Below are 21313 nucleotides of genomic sequence, written 5' to 3' on the forward strand. Positions count from 1 at the left end.
AGAAAAATGTTTTTAAAAGAACAAAATATCTATGAAGTTTGTAGAAGTCAGTTAATTTTCTAAAATTAGAAGCTGTAATAACCACAAAAGAGCTGACTACAGACACATTAAAGCATACACTTAAAGATGCCAATCCAAATTAAAATTTAAAAAGTAAAAAGCACCCTGTGGAAATGGGTATATAATGTTTTTATTTCATAAAGTCCATAAAAATTGACTGAAAAAAATTAGGACAGTAATAGATAAAAAGTGTAAAATATAGCGCAAACAAGTTAAAAACAGTAGCACCATTAAGGTGAAAATGTTCACTCTCACTAGTACTCAGTAGAATGACACTAAAACAATCGAGTGTACCAAGAAATCAGTGTAAAAGTTATTAGGGATGATAAAGCATTAAAGTTATATAAGGGAGAAATTTTCCATATTTTTTAGAATTACATATTGAGGTTATACAAGGGTGAAATGACATGAAGTCTTGGATTTGAAAATACTTTAATAATAACAACTGGGATAGATAAAGCACTGGCCTCCTGGCTGCTCCTCACACAGAGCCAATGCATACCTGCCTCAAGCCCTTGAATGTTTGGCTTCCTCTCTCTGGAATGTTCTTCCTCCCAGTAATCACATACAATGATTTACAGCTATACTTCTTTAGGTCTCTGTCCCAATATCATCTTATTGGAAAAAGTTTCTTGTACCATGTCACATAAAATAGCAACCCCCCATCCCCTTTCTCCACCTTGTTTGTCTTTTCAGCACTCACCTTTATACATTATATATTCATTTATTTGTGTATCTCTCCCTGCACCAGAGGGTAAACTCTGGAAATAGAGAGTCTGCATATTCTATTCACTGCTGTAACCTCAGGTTGACAGTAGTGCTGGGCATGCAACAGGTATTCAATAAACATATACTGATCTATCGACAGATGAATGGATAAAGAAGATGTGGTACATATATACAATGGAATATTACTCAGCCATTAAAAAGAATGAAATAATGCCATTTGCAGCAACATGGATGGACCTGAAGATTATCATACTAAGTGAAGTCAGACAGAGAAAGACAAATAACATATGCTATCGCTTATACGTAGAATTTTAAAAAATAATAATACAGATGAACGTAGTTACAAAACAGAAACAGACTCACAGACTTAGAGAATGAACTTATGGTTACCAGGGGGAAGGGTGGGGGGGAGGGATAAATTGGGAGTTTGGGAATGACATGTACACACTGCTATATTTAAAACAGGTAACCAACAAGGACCTACTGTATAGCACAGGGAACTCTGCTCAATATTCTGTAATAACCTAAATGGGAAAAGAATTTGAAAAATAATAGATACATGTATATGTATAAATGAATCACTTTGTTGTACACCTGAAACTAACACAACATTGTTAATCAACTGTTCTTCAATATAAAATAAAAATTAAAAAAAAAAACATATATTGAATTAAGGAATGTGCTGTCCTGGTTTTTTCTTTCTTTCTTTTTTTTAATTTATCTTTGCTAGCACTAAGCTCTCAATGGAGGCACAGAGCCTTTTTGCCTTTTTTCCATTAAAGTCAATGACATGCATGCTCAAATCTCCCTCTATGACATCTATGTGATCAACTCCTCTTCTACCTCTTTAGCCCTCACTTTCTGCTGGGCTCCCTATTTTAACCTCACTTATGGTGCTTCTACATTTTAGGAGTTATATATAATATCCTTATTAAGCTATAAACTCTGAAATTGCTTATTCATTTTTTGTTGGGTTTTTTTTTTTTTCATTTTTGGCTGCACCATGCGGCTTAAGGGATTGTAGTTCCCCAACCAGGGATGGAACCCATGCCCCCTTCAGTGGAAGCATGGAGTCCTAACCACTGGACCACCAGGGAATTCCTGCTTATCTTTTTTTTAATCTCTTCAGTACCTAGCAGAGTACCTCACACACATTAGAAAATCGGTAAATGAATGACTCAATGAGTGTATGAGCTACTGTATCTTAAAAACCCTAAAGGAAATAAGTCTTTGGTAATGTAGAAAAAAAATATTTCAGGAGACAGTGATGCTTTTTAAAGACTAAATACAAAAGAGGATGAGAAGCTGATAAGGAAGTAGATCCAAATTTGGAAAGAAAGGACTATTATTAGAGAATGTGGAGGAGGGCACCAGCTGTTTAGAATTGGGACAGAAATACACGAGGAGAAGAGCAGGTGGAGTGTGTTAAGTAAGGGGAAAAGGTAAGATCATTTGAAAGGTCACGCTGAAAAGGCTTACTTTTGCACAACAGGCCTAAAGTTTTTAAGGGGAGCTTCCCAGATTTCATCTCAAAGGTGCAGTCTCTCCACTGACCAATTGGGTCATTACCTGCCATGCCTCACTTACCTGGCCACTGGTCTCTTGTTAGTTCTCTGTCAACCAACCAGGGTTCCTTCCCTTGCTCCAAGAAGGAGATCACATCTGGCTTAGAAATAGAATGTCCTGCTTACAAAAGAAGTAATGAGATAAGTTTATGATGAGAATGTCCCAGAATTCAAATCCAGTCCCTTCATTATTAAGAAAGAGTCAAAGAAAGATACATCAGATTTATGAAACATAACAGAGGACTTGAAACTTCCCTCATAACTCAATGCAGCTTCCTCTTTCTAACTCTACAGTATTAAAATTATTCCTCTGGAAACAAGCTGTAGAAATCCAAATGGTTACTTGAAAGGTAGGTGAGTATAACACCAGAAGAAGTAGACCTTCTCAAGGCAGAATCTGAATTATTATGGACATCCTTACCCATTGAAACCAGGTTGCTGTAATTCTCCAACATCACCTCTCTGTATAAATCTCTCTGATCATCATTCAGGTACTCCCACTCCTCCTGAGAGAAGTCTATGGACACATCACTGAACACCACTGACTCCTGGAACAACAACCATGTTAAATTGTTAAAAATTAGATTGGATTAATAAACATAAGTGTTTTTGTGACGGAAAGAGAGAAGAAAAAAATAAAGCTGGAAGAGGGAATTCCCCGGTGGCACAGTGGTTAAGAATCTGCCTGCCAATGCAGGGGACACAGGTTCGAGCCCTGGTCCGGGAAGATCCCACATGCTGCGGAGCAACAAAGCCAGTGCGCCACAACTACTGAGCCTGGGCCCTAGAGCCTGCAAGCCACAATTACTGAGCCCACGTGCCACAACTACTGAAGCCCACGTGCCTAGAGCCTGTGCTCTGCAACAAGAGAAACCACCACAGTGAGAAGCCCGGGCACCGCAAGGAAGAGTAGCCCCCGCTCACCGCAACTAGAGAAAGCCCGTGCGCAGCAATGAAGGCCCAACACAGCCAAAAATAAATAAATAAATAAATAAATTTATAAAAATAAATTAATTAATTAAAATAAAGCTAGAAGAAGTGAAAACCAGCAAGCATACAGACTGGGGCTGAATGTCTGGGATGCATCTGGAGGACTGTAAACAAATAAGCAGGACTGAATCACTGAGCTTCCACGTCATCTGTTTCCTCCAAGGAAATTGCCTGTGTATAGTGGGACACTTCCATTATCCAAGTAAGTCTGGGAAGGTACAAAATCCAGCCAAGACGAGTTTCCTAATTAAAAGAAATAGTATACAAAAACAACTAGCAAATGCTTGTCATATAATATGTTATGAATACATGTGACTATTTTTTCCAAAATAGCTATAAGTAAACTTTCAGAATAAAGGATAAAAAGAAGACATTAAAAGCAAGTTGGACAAAAGTCATCAAGAATCAGAGAGGCAGGGCTTCCCTGGTGGCGCAGTGGTTAAGAATCCTCCTGCCAAGGCAGGGGACACGGGTTCGAGCTCTGGGCCAGGAAGATCCCACATGCTGCAGAGCAACTAAGCTTGTGAGCCACAACTACTGAGCCCATGTGCCACAACTACTGATGCTTGCACACCTAGATCCCGTGTTCCGCAACAGAGAAGCCACGGCAATGAGAAGCCCCCCCACCGCAATGAAGAGTAGCCCCTGCTCGCTGCAACTAGAGAAAGCCTGCGCGCAGCAACGAAGACCCAACACAGCCAAAAGAATTAATTAATTAAAAATAAATTTTTAAAAAAGAACCAGAGAGGCAATGGGGTTCTTAAGGAAACCACTAAAAACAAGAAATGATAAGAACAATTCAGTACGCTGATGAAGAAAAGAAATTCTGATCTAGAAATCTATAACCAAATTTTCATTCTGTTGTGACAATTGAAAAAAGGAATTCCTAGACATGGAACGACTCAGCACAATTTCTTAGGAAACTACCAGAGGCTGTGCTCCACCAAAATCAGAGAGTAAACTAGAAAAGAGGAAGACATGGGATTCAAGAAATAAGTGAATTAACATGTGAGAACAGTGAAGGAAAATCCCGGGGCGGGTGGGGGGAAGGAAGCCTTTGGGAAACAGACCTAGAGAGCAACTAGATGGGAGCAGGGTGAAAAAGGGAATAGGGATGCATGTCTCCATGTTCAAAAGGAATTGATGTGTTTGACCAGATGGAAAACGTACTGATTGGCATGTGGCAGTGATTCTGGAGATTTTGGATATAAATACATGGACAACTAAGCAAATGGGGGGAAGAAAGCAGTTAACCCCAGGAAAGATGAAAGGTTGTAACAGAAAAAAGCTATGAGCTGGCTCAGCAGTGAGTGATATTTGCAGTCCTAAGAACGTGTACACTATTGATTTAACCAAAAATTGTGATATAATAACAGAATCAGAGGAAATGAAGGGTGCAATATGTAAGTATAATGTCCTTTCCACTCTGCAGTAAGTCAGGAGATGATGAGTAAAACTGATTATCAATATTCAAGAGCTGAGGGCAGCTACCTTTTGGGAGTGGAACTGGTAGTGGAGCCAAATTGAAATAGCACTACTTTACTTCTGAACATGTATAATATGACTTTAAAAAATATTTTAAATTTGCATATAATTCAAGACTGATCCATTCTAATGTCACGTGACTGTATAATAAGTTATTCCTTGTTAAATTCTTTCCATAAGCATATTTTCTTCACTGAATAATATTCTATAATATGGACATAAATGACAACTTCTTTGCTTTCAGACGTTGAGGCTGAAGGTGATCTTTAAAGACCTTCCCAACGTTGGCCCAATCTCACCTAAAACTGCCCATTGCTCAACTGTAAATTTCCATTGTTCCTGAACTACAGGAATTTGGCAGAACGTTATCCAGTTTCACACAATGGCATTACTGATGTCTATCATGGATGATCTCGTGGGGTGTCGGAGCTTTGTACCAACCACCAGTCATACCTTCAAACCTGAAAGTCTCATACATAGGAGATCTTTCTGTGTGTTAAGAATGAAATCAAACAAAACCATTCCACATACTTTCTTACTGGAAAACCTAGGTCTGTGGAGATGATCAGGGCTTTTCCCTATGAGGTGCCCCTAATTACCCATCTTCATCCTATCAAATCACTGTCCAAAGCAAATTAGATTAACAAATGGAAAACACATTTCTGTTCTACCAAGATTTCTGACACAACTCTGATAGAAGATGCTGAAGGACTTACTAAATGGATTTGTAAACACTGTTTAAAAGAAGAAGTGGGGACTGTGGAGGGCACTGGGTTGTTTAGGAGGAAATAGGGATCAGGTTCCTCAAGGGGGACCATGTTAACCAGTGAAAAAAAACTTTCTTCCAAACCTGGTCTCAGTCAGACTGTTTTTACATTATGTAATTAACAATTTGTGGGAACAAATAAAGATACTTGATGAACTCCATAAGCAATTTTCTAATGGATTTTAATCTTGTTATCTAACCCCTCAGCCCCTAACAGTTATCTGTAATTTAACAGTATAAGGATCTTTAACCAGACATTCCTTCCTTTTTTCCAACAATGATTATCTAACCACTTATTTTTTCTATAAATATTTACACCAAGAGAGAAATTTTTGAATTGGCTTATTAGAGACCTTTTCTTTAGAGCAAGAGTAAGAGAACTTTGGCATTGCTTATAACTAAACTGTCTGAAAATTGTTTTTTTAAAACACCTAAAAGCTCATGATGAGGAAAGCAAATATTTACATGTATTGGGTAAAAATGACTCTATTTGAGCAAAAGAAACAGCATCTCACCTGAGCCATGGCTTTGATATTTGCAGAAAAGGACCAGTCTTCCTCTGGGTTCCTCTTCTGGAAAAAGGCAGAGCTGGAGGAGACGAAAAGAAGCTATATAAGATCCCACTTGCCTCATAGCTCCCAGAATGATCATTTCCCCTCTGTTCACTCCACAAAAACAGTTGAGGGGTATCAGTGAGAAGAATGGGCAAATCTCTCATTATCACCTACTCCAGAAACCTCAAGCTTTGACTAGAGTCAGATAGATCTGGACAACTTGACATGGTTTAGAGAACATAGCTTGTATATATACACATATACACACAAAAATGTACTTTTTAGAAGTACAAATTATAGCATATTATACACACTGTTACTATTTTTACTTAATATATCTTGGACCAGATCCCAACTAGTACATTCAGAGGTACATAATTCTCTTAGCTACATTGGATTATACTAAATGGATACACTTTAATTTATTCAACCAATTTGCTGCCAATGATCATTTGGGTTGTTTCCAGTCTTTCACTATAACAAACAATGCTGTGATATATATTCTTGTACATATATCATTTTACCTGTATATAAATTCTGAATGATTAACTCCTAAAAGTTGATCATATGCATTTGAATTTGGATATACAATGGTCAAACCAATTTTCAATGACCTTGGATTGTACAATCAGGTCCCAAGTCCTGACCAAGAAACATCTGGTTGATAAACCAGATCCTCTAATCTTGCCTAGTTGAGAAGACTTTTGGGGTTAATGAGCCTTGACTTAAGAAAACTGAAATCTAGAAAAGCAAACAAAGTAATTTTACAGAATTTACAGTAATTTGGGGAATATATTAAAATTAGCATAACAATATAAAGGAATTAACAACTACAGAAATAACATAGACATGGACTAAACCCACATCACTGATGCTTTAGAATAGCTTTTGACTATAAGTACAGTAATAAAATTCATAATAATTGTGTATATTCTGTGTGCTTCTATACTAATAGAAGTCTAAAACTGTTTAAGGGGAGTAACTGAATTTGTCATCGATGTTTAAATGTTTAAGAAAAATGGTGGTTTTTTGTTTATTGGATATAGGAATGTAATAAACTGAGCATTATAAAAGTGTAAAGGGCAGTGAGCATCCTCTATATATACCAAGCTCCTTGATCATCAAACAATTTATCAATAATTTCATGTAAAACTGACCACTCAGGAAGTAACACCATGGTATCATGTTATAAATTATTTAATGGCTACTTCTACCCCTAGTTACTCACTGCATTCCCCCACAGGTAAACACATTCCAGGAAATGAAAACCAAAGTAATCCACAAATGCCTCTTCCTTAAAACATGAAAGCATTCCTTTAAATAACTATTATTACTACTTACTAAGTTCTTAGTATTTTTATTTGTTTTTTTTGTTTTGTTTTGTTTTGTTTTTGCGGCACGCGGGCCTCTCACTGCTGCGGCCTCTCCCGCTGTGGAGTACAGGCTCCGGACGCGAAGGCTCAGAGGCCATGGCTCACGGGCCCAGCCGCTCCGCAGCATGTGGGATCCTCCCAGACCGGGGCACGAACCCGTGTCCCCTGCATCGGCAGGCGGACTCTCAACCACTGCGCCACCAGGGAAGCCCCAAAGTTCTTAGTATTTTTAAAAACCACATAGCCTCTTACATGCCAGGTATTGTGCTAAAAGAAGAAGGGGGGACTGTGGAGGGCACTGTTGATACTAAAGAATCAACAGTAATCCAGAAAGACTTGAAAAGAGTTCCTTCTGCTATACGCCTTACCTTTAAGTCCCCCTTTCTGGTCTCTCTTCCTGGCCTTTCCCTGATTTTAAAGGGACTTCCTCAAGTGCTGTACCTTCCAAGCAGAATGGGCAGGAAACATCTCACTTCAATAGCTCCATACTATGTTTGTCACATTCCCAACCCTCTTCATCTTTGCCCCAGATGGTATCCTCCCAGGCTGAATTCTTGCATCTGGAGGATCTGCTCCTCCGTTTTAAAGCCAACAATCTCTGTGGCCAAGACCATCATATATTTGCAACGTGACCACACCTGGGGCATGGAGCACTGCCAAAAGATACCACTACACAGAAGAGAGTCTTACAATCTAATAAGTGATTTAAAATTTTTGAGAATTTTGCACTCTTCTAAATAACACACCTCTTTTAATTAAAAAAATGTAATGTATTAAATATTTCCAGTAATACCGTGAAAATTTCCTGTATGCTAGGAACTGTAGTTATCTGTTAGTAATAGAGACCTGAAAAGCAGTTTAATTTTTCTTATATAATGAGAAGGCTAGAAGTAGGTAGTGGCTGGCTTTGGTCCCCATGGTTGCTTTAGACACAATATCTATCATACAATTATAGATTACTAGACATGCAAGGAGATAAAAACAGAAAACAGCAGCAGAACCAAAGACAATTTAGATACTGGAGTTGGCAAACAAATAATTTTAAATGGCTATAATTAAAATGTTAAAGGCAACCAAGGAAAAGATAGGCAAATGGATGATAAGACAAAGAAACTAAACAGAATTGAAATCCATAAAATTGTGGCAAATTAAGAAACAAAGAAGTCATTGCATGGTTTTGAGATCAGACAAGCAGAAGACAGGATCACTGAACTCAAAGACAAGCCAACAAAAAATATCCACATGAAGTGTGGGAGAAAAAAAATAACAGGAGTATAAAAGACACACGAGACACAGTTAAAAGATCTACCACAAACGTTAAGTGGAGTCTCAGAAGGAGAAGAGATTGAAGAGGAATTAATATTTGAATAGATGTATACACTGATGTGTATAAAACTGATGACTAATAAGAGCCCGCTGTATAAAATAAATAAAAAAAATTAAAATTAAAAATTAAACAACAACAACAACAAAAAAGCCTATGGGGGAGACCGATCTGCAAAAAAATTTTTAATTAAAAAAAATTTTTTTAAATTTGAATAGATTAATTGATTAAAAGTCTCAACAAGAGTTTCAAGAAGCTCAGCAAACCTGAAGAATAATATATAAGAAGGTAAACAAAACAAACACACAAAACAAAAGCAAAACCACAACCAAGCATATCAGAGTCAAACTGCTGAAAACCAAAGAGAAAGGAAAAAATTATTGATAGTACCCAGAGGAATGAAAGATCTATTACCAACAGCACTGATAAAAAAGAAAGGGATAACATGAACAAAATCAGGAATGAAAAAGGGAACATTGTTAAAGATAGCATTGACGTTAAAAAGATAATAAGAGAATACTAATAACTTTATGTTCTTAAGTTTGAAAGCTTAGATGAAATGGACAAATTTCTGGAAAAAATGCCAAAACTGACAAAACAAACAGAAACAACAGAATAGCTGAAAAGTTAAATTGATTCCATAATTTAAAATTTACCTATCAAGAAAATTTCAGGCTCAGATAGCTTCATCAGTGAATTCTTCCAAAGTTAAGGATTAACTGTAGTCTTACAATGTAGTGAAAAGAGAACATAAGGAATTCTTCCCAACTCATACGAGGCTAATGTAAGCCTGACACTAAAACTTAATGAAGACATTAGAAGAAAAGAAAATTATAGGCCAATATTTCTCATGAACACACATGCAGAAATTCTACAAAAAGTATTAGCAAATCTAACCCACTGGGGGAAAAATGTAATACATTATGGCTAAGTAGGGTTAATTTCAGGAATAAAAGGTTGGTTCAACTTTTGAAAATCAACATAACTTACCAGATTAATAATAAACAGTACCACATTTGATCCTTTCATAGACACAGAAAACACATTTAACTAAATTCAGCCCTCATTAACGTAAAAAAGTCTTAGCAAATGAGAAAGAGAACTCCCTCAACCTGATAAATAGCATCTATAATAGGTGTTTTTGTAGATGCTAAATACAAGGACAAATACAAAAAGCAACTGTACTTTTAGCAGCAATTGGAAATTTTTCAAAATTTAAATGCTGTTTACAATTTCAGCAGTAAATGTCAAATACCCAGGTATAAATCTACAAAAGATGTGCACTGAAAACCATAGCTAACTGATGAGAGAAATTAAAGACCTTAACAAATGTAGATATAAGCCATATTTAATAGTTGGAAGATATAATATTGATGTCAATTCTCCCCATATTAACAAATAGATACACAAACAAAATCCCAACAATGATTTTTCTTTTTGGTGAGAATTATCAAGTTGATTCTAACATCTACAGGAAATTGATTTCTTGAAAAAGAAAAAAAGTCAGAGGATTAATACTACAGATTTCAAGACAGTGGTACTGACAAAAGACAAAAAATAAAAAAGAATACAGTTCAGAAAGAGAGCCACATATATAATACCACCTGATTTATGATAAAAGCTCCTTGCAATTCAGATGGGTAAGGATGGTATGTTCAATAAAATAGTGGTGGAACAACTGGGTACTTGAATGGAAAAAAAATTAACCTTTATCCTTACCTCTCACCATATACAAAAATTAATTCAATATGGATCATAGTCTTAAATGTGAATGATAAATTTATAAAACTTCTAAAAGAAAACATAGGAGTGTATCTTCAAGACCTTGGGAATAATCAAAGATTTCTTTTCAAGATATAAAAAAACCACTAACCTTAAAAGACAAAGGGTTAAAAAACTGCTAGAAAAATGGGGCAAGATATAAATAGGCAATCACAAAAAAAAGATTTTAAAATGTTCAAGCACATTCATAATTAAAGAAATTAGAAAACAACACCGAGATACTATGTTTCATGTATTAGATTGGTAAAAACAAAAGGCATGCATGAGGACACATTCTGCTCCTAGGCTGTGGGGAGAAAGAGGCACTCTTACACACTGCAAGTAGGAATGAAAACTGGTACAACAGCTCTCAAGGAGAATTTAGCAATACCTAACAAAACTGCATACACACCTACCTTTTGACCCAGCAATCCCACTTCTAGGACTCTACTCTGAAGATACATCTCCAGCAATACAAAAATACATATATACAAAGTATTCATTGCAGCACTATTTCTAGTAGTAAAATATTGACCTAAATGCCCATAATAGGAGAGTGGTTGAATAAACTATGATTAAATCCACATACTGGAATATTATGTAGCTATAAAAAAAGAATTATTAGTATCTCTTTGAATTGCAGTAGAATAATGTCCAGGATATGTCATTAAGTGAAAGAAGCAATGTTCAAAAGAGTACCTAGAGGGCTTCCCTGGTGGCGCAGTGGTTGAGAGTCCGCCTGCCGAAGCAGGGGACACGGGTTAGCGCCCCGGTCCGGGAAGATCCCATATGCCGCAGAGTGGCTGGGCCCAGTGAGCCATGGCCGCTGAGCCTGCGCGTCCGGAGCCTGTGCTCCACAACGGGAGAGGCCACAACAGTGAGAGGCCCGCGTACCACACACACACAAAAAAGAGTACCTAGAATATGTTATCTTTAATGCAAAAAAAAGAGGTCATTCAAAAGAGTACCTGTATCTGCTCACTTGTGCAAAGGAAATACCAGGAGGATAAAAACAGAAACTAACCAGACTGATTATGTACAAGAAGTGGGCAGGAACCATGTTAATGTTTTCATACTCAAAATATTATGACATGTTACAATCAACCAGGATGTGAAGGAACCCAAAGTGTAACACACAAAGCTAAATGTAGGAAAAATGAGTAACAAAACTATACTGAAGAGGGCAGTGAAGAAAACTAAATTGAGTAACTTTGGAAACAGTTTTGACTATATAAGGTTAAGTTAAAGAACACAAATACTTTACTGTACTTAGTACATTTATTTTTTACACAAGTATGGGTTAGCAATTCTGCAACTACTTTATATACATTCTAGGATATGTGTAAAAAAATTATTGATACTAAGAAGCAGGTTTCTCACTGTTGGAGAAAAGAGTTACAAATAAGGAAATGGCCAAACCTCAAGGGAGACAATTCTCCATGAGTCTTGCATGTTTCTGCACATGTTGCCAGATCAGAGACTAAGTGCTATTATTCTGGATAATTTCTGCAAGATGTTTACATAATGAACAGCCTTGGAGGACAGAGATAGTCTCTCTCTAGAGCAAAAGCCAGGCATGCTTATTACCCATTATAAAAGATTCAGGTTCCCTGAATTCAAGGGAGCACATAAATACCTGTGTATTTTGTATCACCCTATGGATGCAAGTGAACAAGTGCAAGGAAAATACTGATACTTTGGCTACTGCTACCACAATGAGCAGCAAACTTTCATCTCTGACTCGAAATCTCATGTCTTCTACCAGCAGCCGTGAAGCTGCCCAAGCTAACTTTTAACTTATAAGTAGGGTAAAATCTCAGATACTTCACAGTTCTTGACAGAATCCCATGGTATTGAACTGGAATTGAAAGTACGAGTATGAACTGGTGGTTTTTAAATATATACAAATAAAGATAGATAGATAGATAGATAGATAGATAGATAGAGATGTGTGTATATACATTTGCTTATTTTCTAGCTCTGTCCGTTGCCAGGAACTAGAGGAATTACACCCAGGTAGAAATGAGCACACCAAGTGCCCAGAGCTTGGTTTATAAATCCACTCTCCAATAAAAGAAACCAGGGCTCCTTGGAGAAATTGCTGATTCCAGGGCTAGAGGGGGGAAAAATACAAGCCTGGAACATATTGGTGCCAGAAAGTAAGACAGTGCTCAAAAAAATAATGGCATGTTGAAAGGACACAGAAGTCAAACTGAAGGAGTTCCTAGTGGCCAAATCTGGGACAATTTGAGCAATAAAATATGTAACAATAATAGATTATGAACTCATAGAATAATATATATATATATGAGTTCATAAATAAATAATTGAACAAACATATGAGGAATAAGGGACAACTCTTCTTTACACTAGAATTTAAATTAATAAATGTAGAAGGAATGATGGAAAGGGAAAATCACCACTAGGCAAACATCACAGTAATAATTGTTACAGATAAGAATTATCAATGGATATTAAAATTGATGAGTGAAAGTATAATAAGAAACAGTATTTTTGCATAGTCCCAAAGCACCTCCCCACAAGATACTTATTAATTAAAAAGAGGAATACAGTAATTTTACAAAGGAGGAACCAGGCAGACACCACCTTTAACCAAGTGATCAAAGTTAACATTACCAGTAATGAGATATACTGATATAACTCCTGATATGACACATTGAGAAGAACACAACATCATTTCTGTGATCTTTTTGCCAAAAATGCATAGTCTAAATTTAGCCACGAGGAAGCAGCAGACAAATCCAAATGAAAGACATTCTACAAAATAACTGGCCAGTGCTCTTCAAAAGTGTCAAGGTCATAAAAGATAAAAAGGACTAAAGAACTATGTCAGATGGGAAGAGACTAACAAAACAAGACAACTAAATCAATCTGGGAACTTAGATTGGATTCTGGAACAGAACAGGGCACTGATAAGACAATTAGCAAAATTTAAATAAGGTTTGTAAATTAGCAAACGTCTTGTATCAGGGTAAATTTCCTTGTTTTCATAATTGTACTGTGGACACCTGAATGAAGAGTATATTGGAATTCTTTGCATTATGTTTACAATATGAAAATAAAGTTTTTTTTAATGAAAAAAATTAAAAGGATAAGAGAACACTTTTAAAAATTGGATATTCAAATGGCCAATAAAGATATGAAAAGGTGCTGAACATCATTACACACCAGGGAAATGCACATTAAAACTGATGAAATTCCACTACACATCCACCAGAATGGTTAAAAGATTGATAATTTCAAATAATGGAGATGATGTGGAACACCTGAAACGCTCATACATTACTGGATGGAATGTAAATTGGTACAGCAATGAGATATTGGTAGTATCCATTAAACATGCCTGCCCCCAAAAAACAAAAAAAACAAAACAAAACAAAAAAATGCCTGCCCAATGATTTAGCAATTCCACTCCTAAATATTTACTCAAGAGAAGAGCATTTACGTGTTCACCAAAACCACAGTAGAATGTTCATAGCAGCAACACAATTCGTAATAGTCCCAAATTAGAAAATATCAAATGTCCCTGAACAGTGTAATTGATTAATAAATTGCAGTATACCCCGAAATGTAATGAGAACTATGTACAATTACACTCAACAACATAAGTAAATCTCATAAACATAATACGGAACAAAAGAAGCCAGGCATAAAAGAACACATGCCATATAATTCCATTTATATATGCAATTCAAGAATGGGTAAAATTAATTAATGGTTATAGAATTCTGAATATTGATTCTGGGAGAGGAATAACTGGGAAGGGGCATGAAGGAACCTTCTGGGGTGCTGGCAAAGTTCTTTATGTTGATCCAGGAAACTGTTTTATCGCTGTATACTGAAGATTTGTGTACTTTACTGTATATATGCTATATGTCATAAAAATGTTTTAAAAAACTATCAGAACCATGTTTTGGTAGGGACATGGAGCAATGAGATGTTTCAAACACTGCTGTGCAAATATAAATCTGGCACCCTCTTTTGTAAATATTTTGGCACTATTTGGTTAAGTGGAAGATATATGACCTAGCAACTCGATTTGTAGGTAAACTCATGCATGTGTACCCTATGTAAAAGAATGCTCCTGGCAGCATAGTTTATAAAGTCAAAAACTAGAAATAACTCAAATGTCCATCATTACTAGAAGGGATGAATAATAGTAGTATACTTTAAAGGATGGAATACAATATAGCAAGGAAAACAAATGAACCACTATTAGATCTAATATGCATAATTCTCAAAAACATAGTTGTACAAATAAGCAAAGTAAGAGATAAAAGACAGTATGGCAGCATTCATATAAAGTTTAAAAACGGGGGAAACTACAGTATAATGCTTAAAGAGGTAAACATATGCGAAAAAACTTCATACATTTAGCCAGTCACACAAACATAATCACACACAAATTTAAATCATCATGGTGACATACAGCTAGAGATAACCCACAACCCAACAACAGGGACGCATACCCAGGGCCTCAAATGGTCACATAAGCACAATCACACATTTACCAAGAGGACAGTCAGTCACAACCGGCACTGTCACAGGCACTGCACACCTGCACATGGTCGCACAGTCACAATCACACCAACCACAGATTAAAACCACACAGTATCCACAGGTACCCCCACGTGTACTCTGCAGCCCACAGTCGCACAGTCACACCCCTCTACGGCGACAAACGCTATCACATCCACCGAGTCACAAGCTCCTCACACCCCCACATACAATGCCGCACGTGATTACACGCACATCACCGGGTCGCATCCCATCACACCAGCACAGTCACAGGCTCTCAGATTGTGCTGCACACGATTATCACAGGAACCACACACACGCTCACTACAGGAACAGCCAGACACAATCACGCGTTCATTCATCACATACCACTACACAGACACAATCACACAATTTCAAACTCACCTCCTCAGCGGTACAAAGCCGAGGCTCCGGTCCCGCCCTCTCCTCTGGTTCCCCACTTCAGGTCTTCCAAGCTTCCAAAGCAGCAGAACCTTCCACAGGACTGGAACAGTCACCCGTGCAGACCTCAGGGTCCCGCCAGCGCGTGACTTTGAGGCTGAATTCGAGCGAGAATAACGTTCTTGCCGAGAAGTCCTCTGGGAAGTGTAGTCAGAGACGTCCCTGTGGTGAGCAAGATGGCCGCCGGCCGCCCGCATTCGTCTCAGAGCTCAGCTGCGACCCAGCCGAAAGGATTGCATTCCGTCATCAAACCGCGCATCGGAGGCCTCACGGAGCCTGGCTCAGCCTCGGGCCGTGACTCCCAAAGAAGCTCACTCTGAAACGTTTGAAAATGGACTTTCCGGGCCCGCCCTATTATCCCCTGGAGTTGAACAGGCTCTGGGAGAAAAGAATTAGTCCGCAAAGGGAGATAATTTGCACAGCCGAGCCTTCTGGGAAATGTAGTTAGGGAGCAGGAAAAGCGGTGGATGGGTCGTTTGAAATTCCTCTTGATTCTTCACAGCCTGCGCTTGGTCACATCCCGGAGACTTCTGGGAGTGTCACTGCGCCCAAGGAGTGCGCAGGCATCCTGGGTCGCCGTTTTGGCTTTTCGGGCATGAGTTTGGTTTGGGGGTTCCTCAGTGCAGAGGGCTTGTGGGACCTGAGCTTCTGAGACCCAAGTCTAGTCAGGGAGGACAAAGGGGAGGAAACCAGGAACCTGCAAAGATATTGCGGAGGTTGAAGGGGGAGGAATCGCTAAACGTGAAACAGGGAGGGGTAAACCAAACGGGATGCGCTTCCGATGCTGCGAAGGGGGTTGATGCTATTCTGTGCTACTTACTGATTTATCTGTGGTAGTCGGGGAGTGAGGAGCATGAGGGGGCGTGTGGGGCAGGTTGTGCAGGAGGCAAGTAACGAAAAGCCCGGATGTGTGTGACTTAGGGTGTTGGGGGTAGTAGAGAGGGGCAGGAACAGAATTGTGTTTGTGTGTCTGTGTCTTTGATAATTTAAATGAGTATCACCGTATGTATGACTGGGATTGTATATTGGAAAATAATCTCTGAGCCTCATTGTAAAACAATAACAAGAAGGATAGATCTGGAAGCATTTTCTTTCTCTTTTTTTTTTTTAGATTTGATGGGAGAAAGGTTACATAATTGAGCTAATAAATTATTGAAACCTTGACTTTTATGTAAAACCAGAAGCGTCAATCATGGAATAGAAATAAAAACAGCGCTTTCGTTAAAAAGAAAGTCGGTTTGAAAGGAACTTTTTTTCTATTTTCTTTGTTTTTTAATGGGGTGCTTGCTCTTGCTTAGAGCCCAGACCCTGGAGTCATAGCCATTCAATCTTACGTTTTCTTTTAATGGCCTGGGGGAGGGGTTTAGGTCTAAGGGAGCTGATTTGTGAAGTCTTGGACTAAGAAATGACTTTAAAGTTTGATGGGCAGTATCGGCCATTGGAAACAAGCAGAGAAATGAATTAGGGAGTGTTATTCCCATTTTCTGATGAAAACACCATGGTCTAGAGAGATCAAGGAATTTAAGTTTAAAGTTCTTCAAGGAGCCTAGTCAGATCAATGGATTTACTAATTTTTTTCTGTTTACCCCCACCCAGGCCAGGTGGATTTTGTTAGGTGTAGAAATAAATTGCTTCTAATTGCGAAGATACTTTCTCCAAGAATTTTACTACAGTTACTTTTAATGTAGTTTTAAATAAAAGGAGAAAATAAGGTTGTTGGGTATAAAATTCGTATAAATAAACTTCATATGTACAAACAAAACCTTGGAATAGGATAAAATGCTTAAGAATTATCTTAGCAAGAAATAAATAAAATCCTACATAAAAACTTAAACATTATGAAGGACACAAAGAATTAACAAATGAAAAGTTATACCATATTCTTGAATAGAAATCTTTAACATCATAAACATGTCATTTAAAATTAATTTATGAATTTAATATGATCCCATTGAAAAGAATATATTTTTCTAAATAGGGGTTATTCTAAAGTTCAAGTGGAATGACAAAGGTAGGAATAGACAGTGTATCTGGGGGGAAAAAAGGCAGTGGGAGGCAGTTGGGGCTAGTCTTACCAGATCACAAAACATACCCTAAAACTTCAAGATTTGAAATAATGCGGGCTTGTTATCTGACTGGACAGACCAGTGGAACAGAACAGAGAATCCAAAAATGGAACCAAATAAAGAGTTTTAGTGTCTGGTGAATGGGGCATCTCAAATCAGTTGGAAAAAATGGACTTTTCAATAACGGTAATAGGAAAAATTTGGTAGCCTTTCTGGAAAAAAGAAAATAGATTATGCCATGTACTGAATCCAGAGTTAACTCCAAATGGGTCAAAACTTAAACAAAAAAATAAATAAATAAATTACAAAGACTGAAAACTTGAATTAATTTATAACCATGGAATGAGGAAGGCCTTCCTAACTTCAAAATCCCAGAACCAAGACATAAAAGATTGATCATTGCTACTACATGAAAAAAAAAAAAAGTTAAAGTGACAAGCTGGAAAAAATTTGCATTTTTTGTTACAAACAAATAGCTAATCTCCCTAGTATATAAGGAGCACGCAAAAAATTGATTAAACAAAAAAGACTAATAACCCAATAAGAACAGAACGAGATTAACAAAAAATACTCAGAACAGAGTCTACATATTGTTCTCAAGTATATGAAAATACACTCAACCTCATTCATAAGAAGATAAATGCCATTAAAACTATGTAGAGATACTGTTTCTTATAGACTTGAATGGCAAATATTCCCAAAATTTGAAAACTTACCTTGTTAGAGGGACTGCCGATTGGTACAAACTATTTGGAAGGCAATTTGGCAGCATCTTTCAAAATTCCAATTGCATTTATCCTTTGACTGAGCAATCCCACCTCTGGGATTTTATCCTACAGATCTAGTTATGATGATGCACATCCAAGATCTTTGTGTTCACCACATTTCTTTTCAGAAAGGTATCACAACCCTCTTCTTTTTTTTTTTTTTTTGCGGTATGTGGGCCTCTCGCTGTTGTGGCCTCTCCCATTGCGGAGCACAGGCTCAGCGGCCATGGCTCACGGGCCCAGCCGCTCTGAGGCATGTGGGATCTTCCCGGACCGGGGCACGAACCCATGTCCCCTGCATCAGCAGGCGGACTCTCAATCACTGCGCCACCAGGGAAGCCCACAACCCCATTGTTGACAATTTCCTTGACTTCCTTCAAACTTCTCTTTCATTTTTCTAATTCTAATCCTCTGATCACTAAAACAAATAATAACAGCAACAAAAACATTAGTGAATTGGTTTTCCACTTGCCTTCTTAAAGTTAGGATTCTGTTATGACCATCTTCTCTTAATCTGTAATTTTTTTCTTTTTGAGCAACTATATCCCACTACGATTGCTTCAGCAACATTTACTGACTCATGACCAACAGATTTGTTTCCATGCTAGGCCTATCTTTTTTGTGTATGTGATAAATTATGCATAAGATAAAATTTACCATTTTAATCATTTTTAAATGTATAGTTTAGTGGCATTAGTACATTCACATTGTTGTCCAACCACCACCACTATCCATCTCCAGAACTTTTTCATCATCCTAACCTGAAACTCTGTACACACTAAACAATAATTAGTGATCCCCCCTCCCTTCTGGTAACCCCTATACTACTTTCTGTCTCTATGAATCTGACTATTCTAGGTACCTCATGTAAGTAGAACCATACAATATTTTTTCTTTTGTGCCTGGCTTATTTAATTTAGTATATAATGCTTTCATGGTTCACCCATGTTGTAGCCTGTATCAGAATTTCATTCCTTTTGAAGGCTGAATAATATTTCATTGTATGTTTATACCATATTTTGTTTATCCATTTATCTCTTGAAGGACATGTGGGTTGTTTCCATCTTCTGGTTGTTGTGAGTAATGCTGCTGTGAACATGGTATACAAACATCTCTTTGACACCCTGCTTTCAATTAATTTGTGGGTGTACCTAGAAGTGGAATTACTGGATCATATGGTAATTAAATGTTTAATTTTTTTGATGAACCACCATACTGTGTTCCACAGTATGCTGCTTCTGTTTCTGCTGCTGCTTCTCCTTCTCCTTCTTCATACTGTTATCATTGTTGTTATTATTATCATTATTATTATTATTGGAGTATAATTGCTTGACAATGTTGTGTTAGTTTCTGTTGTACAATGAAGTGAATCAGCTATATGTATGCATATATCCCCTCCCTCTTGGACCTCTCTCCCACCCCCCCATCCCACCCATCTAGGTCATCACAGAGCACTGAATTGAGCTTCCTGTGCTTTATAGCAGGTTCCCACTAGCTATCTATCTACACATGGTAATGTATATATGTCAATCCTAATCTCCCAATTTGTCCCACCCTCCCCTTCCCCCCTGTGTCCACATGTCCATTCTCTACTTCTGCGTCTCTATTCCTGCCCTGGAAGTAGGTTCATCTGTACCATGTTTCTAGATTCCACATATATGTATTAATATACAATATTTGTTTTTCTCTTTCTGACTTACTTCACTCTGTATGACAGATTCTTGGTCCACCCACATCTCTACAAATGACCCAATTTTGTTCCTTTTTATGGCTGAGTAATATTCCATTGTATATATGTATCACATCTTCTTTATCCATTCCTCTGTTAATGGACATCTAGGTGGTTTCCATGTCCTGGCTATTGTAAATAGTGCTGCAGTGAACATTGCGGTATTATTATTATTATTATTTCACTGGCTAGGACATCCAGTATGATGTTGAATAGGAGCAATGAGAGTGGACATCATTGTCTTATCCTTGATCTGGGAGAGAAGGCATTCAATCTTTAACCACTAGTGTTAGGTCCTCTATTAGGTTAAGAAAAGTCATTTCTACTCCTAGGTTGCTGAGAGTTTCTATTATGAATAGACCTTAAATTTTGTCAAATGCTTTTTCTGCATAAGTTGATATGATCATATGGTTTTTCTTTTTTTAGTTTAATATGGTGGATTACATTAATTGATTTCTGAATATTAAACCAGATTTGCATTCCTAGGATAAACTCAACTTGCTTGTGATACATACTGTATTGCTGGTTTTGATTTGCTAACTTTTGTTGAGCAGATTTGTGTCTATGTTAACAAGGGAATTGGTCTGTGCTTTCACTTTTGGGGGGGGTACTGTCTTTGTCTGGTTTTGGTATCAGAGTAATGCTAGCCTCATAAAATGAGTTAGGATATTTTCCCTTCTGTTTTTTTGGAAGAGATTATGCAGAATTCCCATTATGTATTGTTTAACTATTTGGTGGACTTCAATAGCAAAACCATCTGGGTTGGAATTTTCTCTTTTTGGAATTTTTAAACTATGAATTTAATTTTTTTTACATTGAATTATATTTGATGTATAACATTGTGTAAGTTTAAGGTATACAACATGATGATTTGATACATTCATATATTGCAATATGATTGCCATTATAGCATTAGCTAGCACCTCTATCATGTCACATAATTATCATTTCGTTTTTGTGGTGGGAATTATTAACAGCTAGTCTGTTAGCTGGTGTGATGTTTATAATACAAATTTGTTGCATATAATCACTGTACTGTGCTAATGTACTGTGCTAATGGTGATCCAGTGGTCACCAGGACGTATTTATCTACCAGTTGCAAGTTTGTATCCTTAATCTCTCTCCTATGCCCCCAGCCCCTGG

General features: G+C 37.4%; 1 protein-coding gene across 4 annotated transcripts in view; it reads right to left on the reverse strand.

Moving 5' to 3' along the window:
* Positions 1–21313, reverse strand: part of LOC132480575 (zinc finger protein 14 homolog) — a 219344-nt gene that overhangs the window by 119518 nt on the left and 78513 nt on the right. Inside the window, exons 1-5 of one of the 4 annotated variants that reach the window (XM_060084869.1) lie at positions 18391–18502; positions 15552–16305; positions 6111–6183; positions 2776–2902; positions 2377–2475 (exon numbers count right to left, since the gene is read on the reverse strand). The exons of 1 other annotated variant lie outside the window; for it this stretch is intronic. In XM_060084869.1, coding sequence (XP_059940852.1) covers positions 2377–2475; positions 2776–2902; positions 6111–6183; positions 15552–15805 — 553 coding nt within the window. In that variant the 5' untranslated portion in view covers positions 15806–16305; positions 18391–18502. Of the gene's footprint in view, positions 1–2376; positions 2476–2775; positions 2903–3412; positions 3588–6110; positions 6184–15551; positions 16306–18390; positions 18503–21313 lie in introns of those variants that run through there. 2 more of the 4 variants (XM_060084871.1, XM_060084870.1) reach the window with 2 other exon arrangements.

Source organism: Mesoplodon densirostris, chromosome 19 (assembly GCF_025265405.1).
Source record: "Mesoplodon densirostris isolate mMesDen1 chromosome 19, mMesDen1 primary haplotype, whole genome shotgun sequence".
NCBI lineage: Eukaryota > Metazoa > Chordata > Mammalia > Artiodactyla > Ziphiidae > Mesoplodon > Mesoplodon densirostris.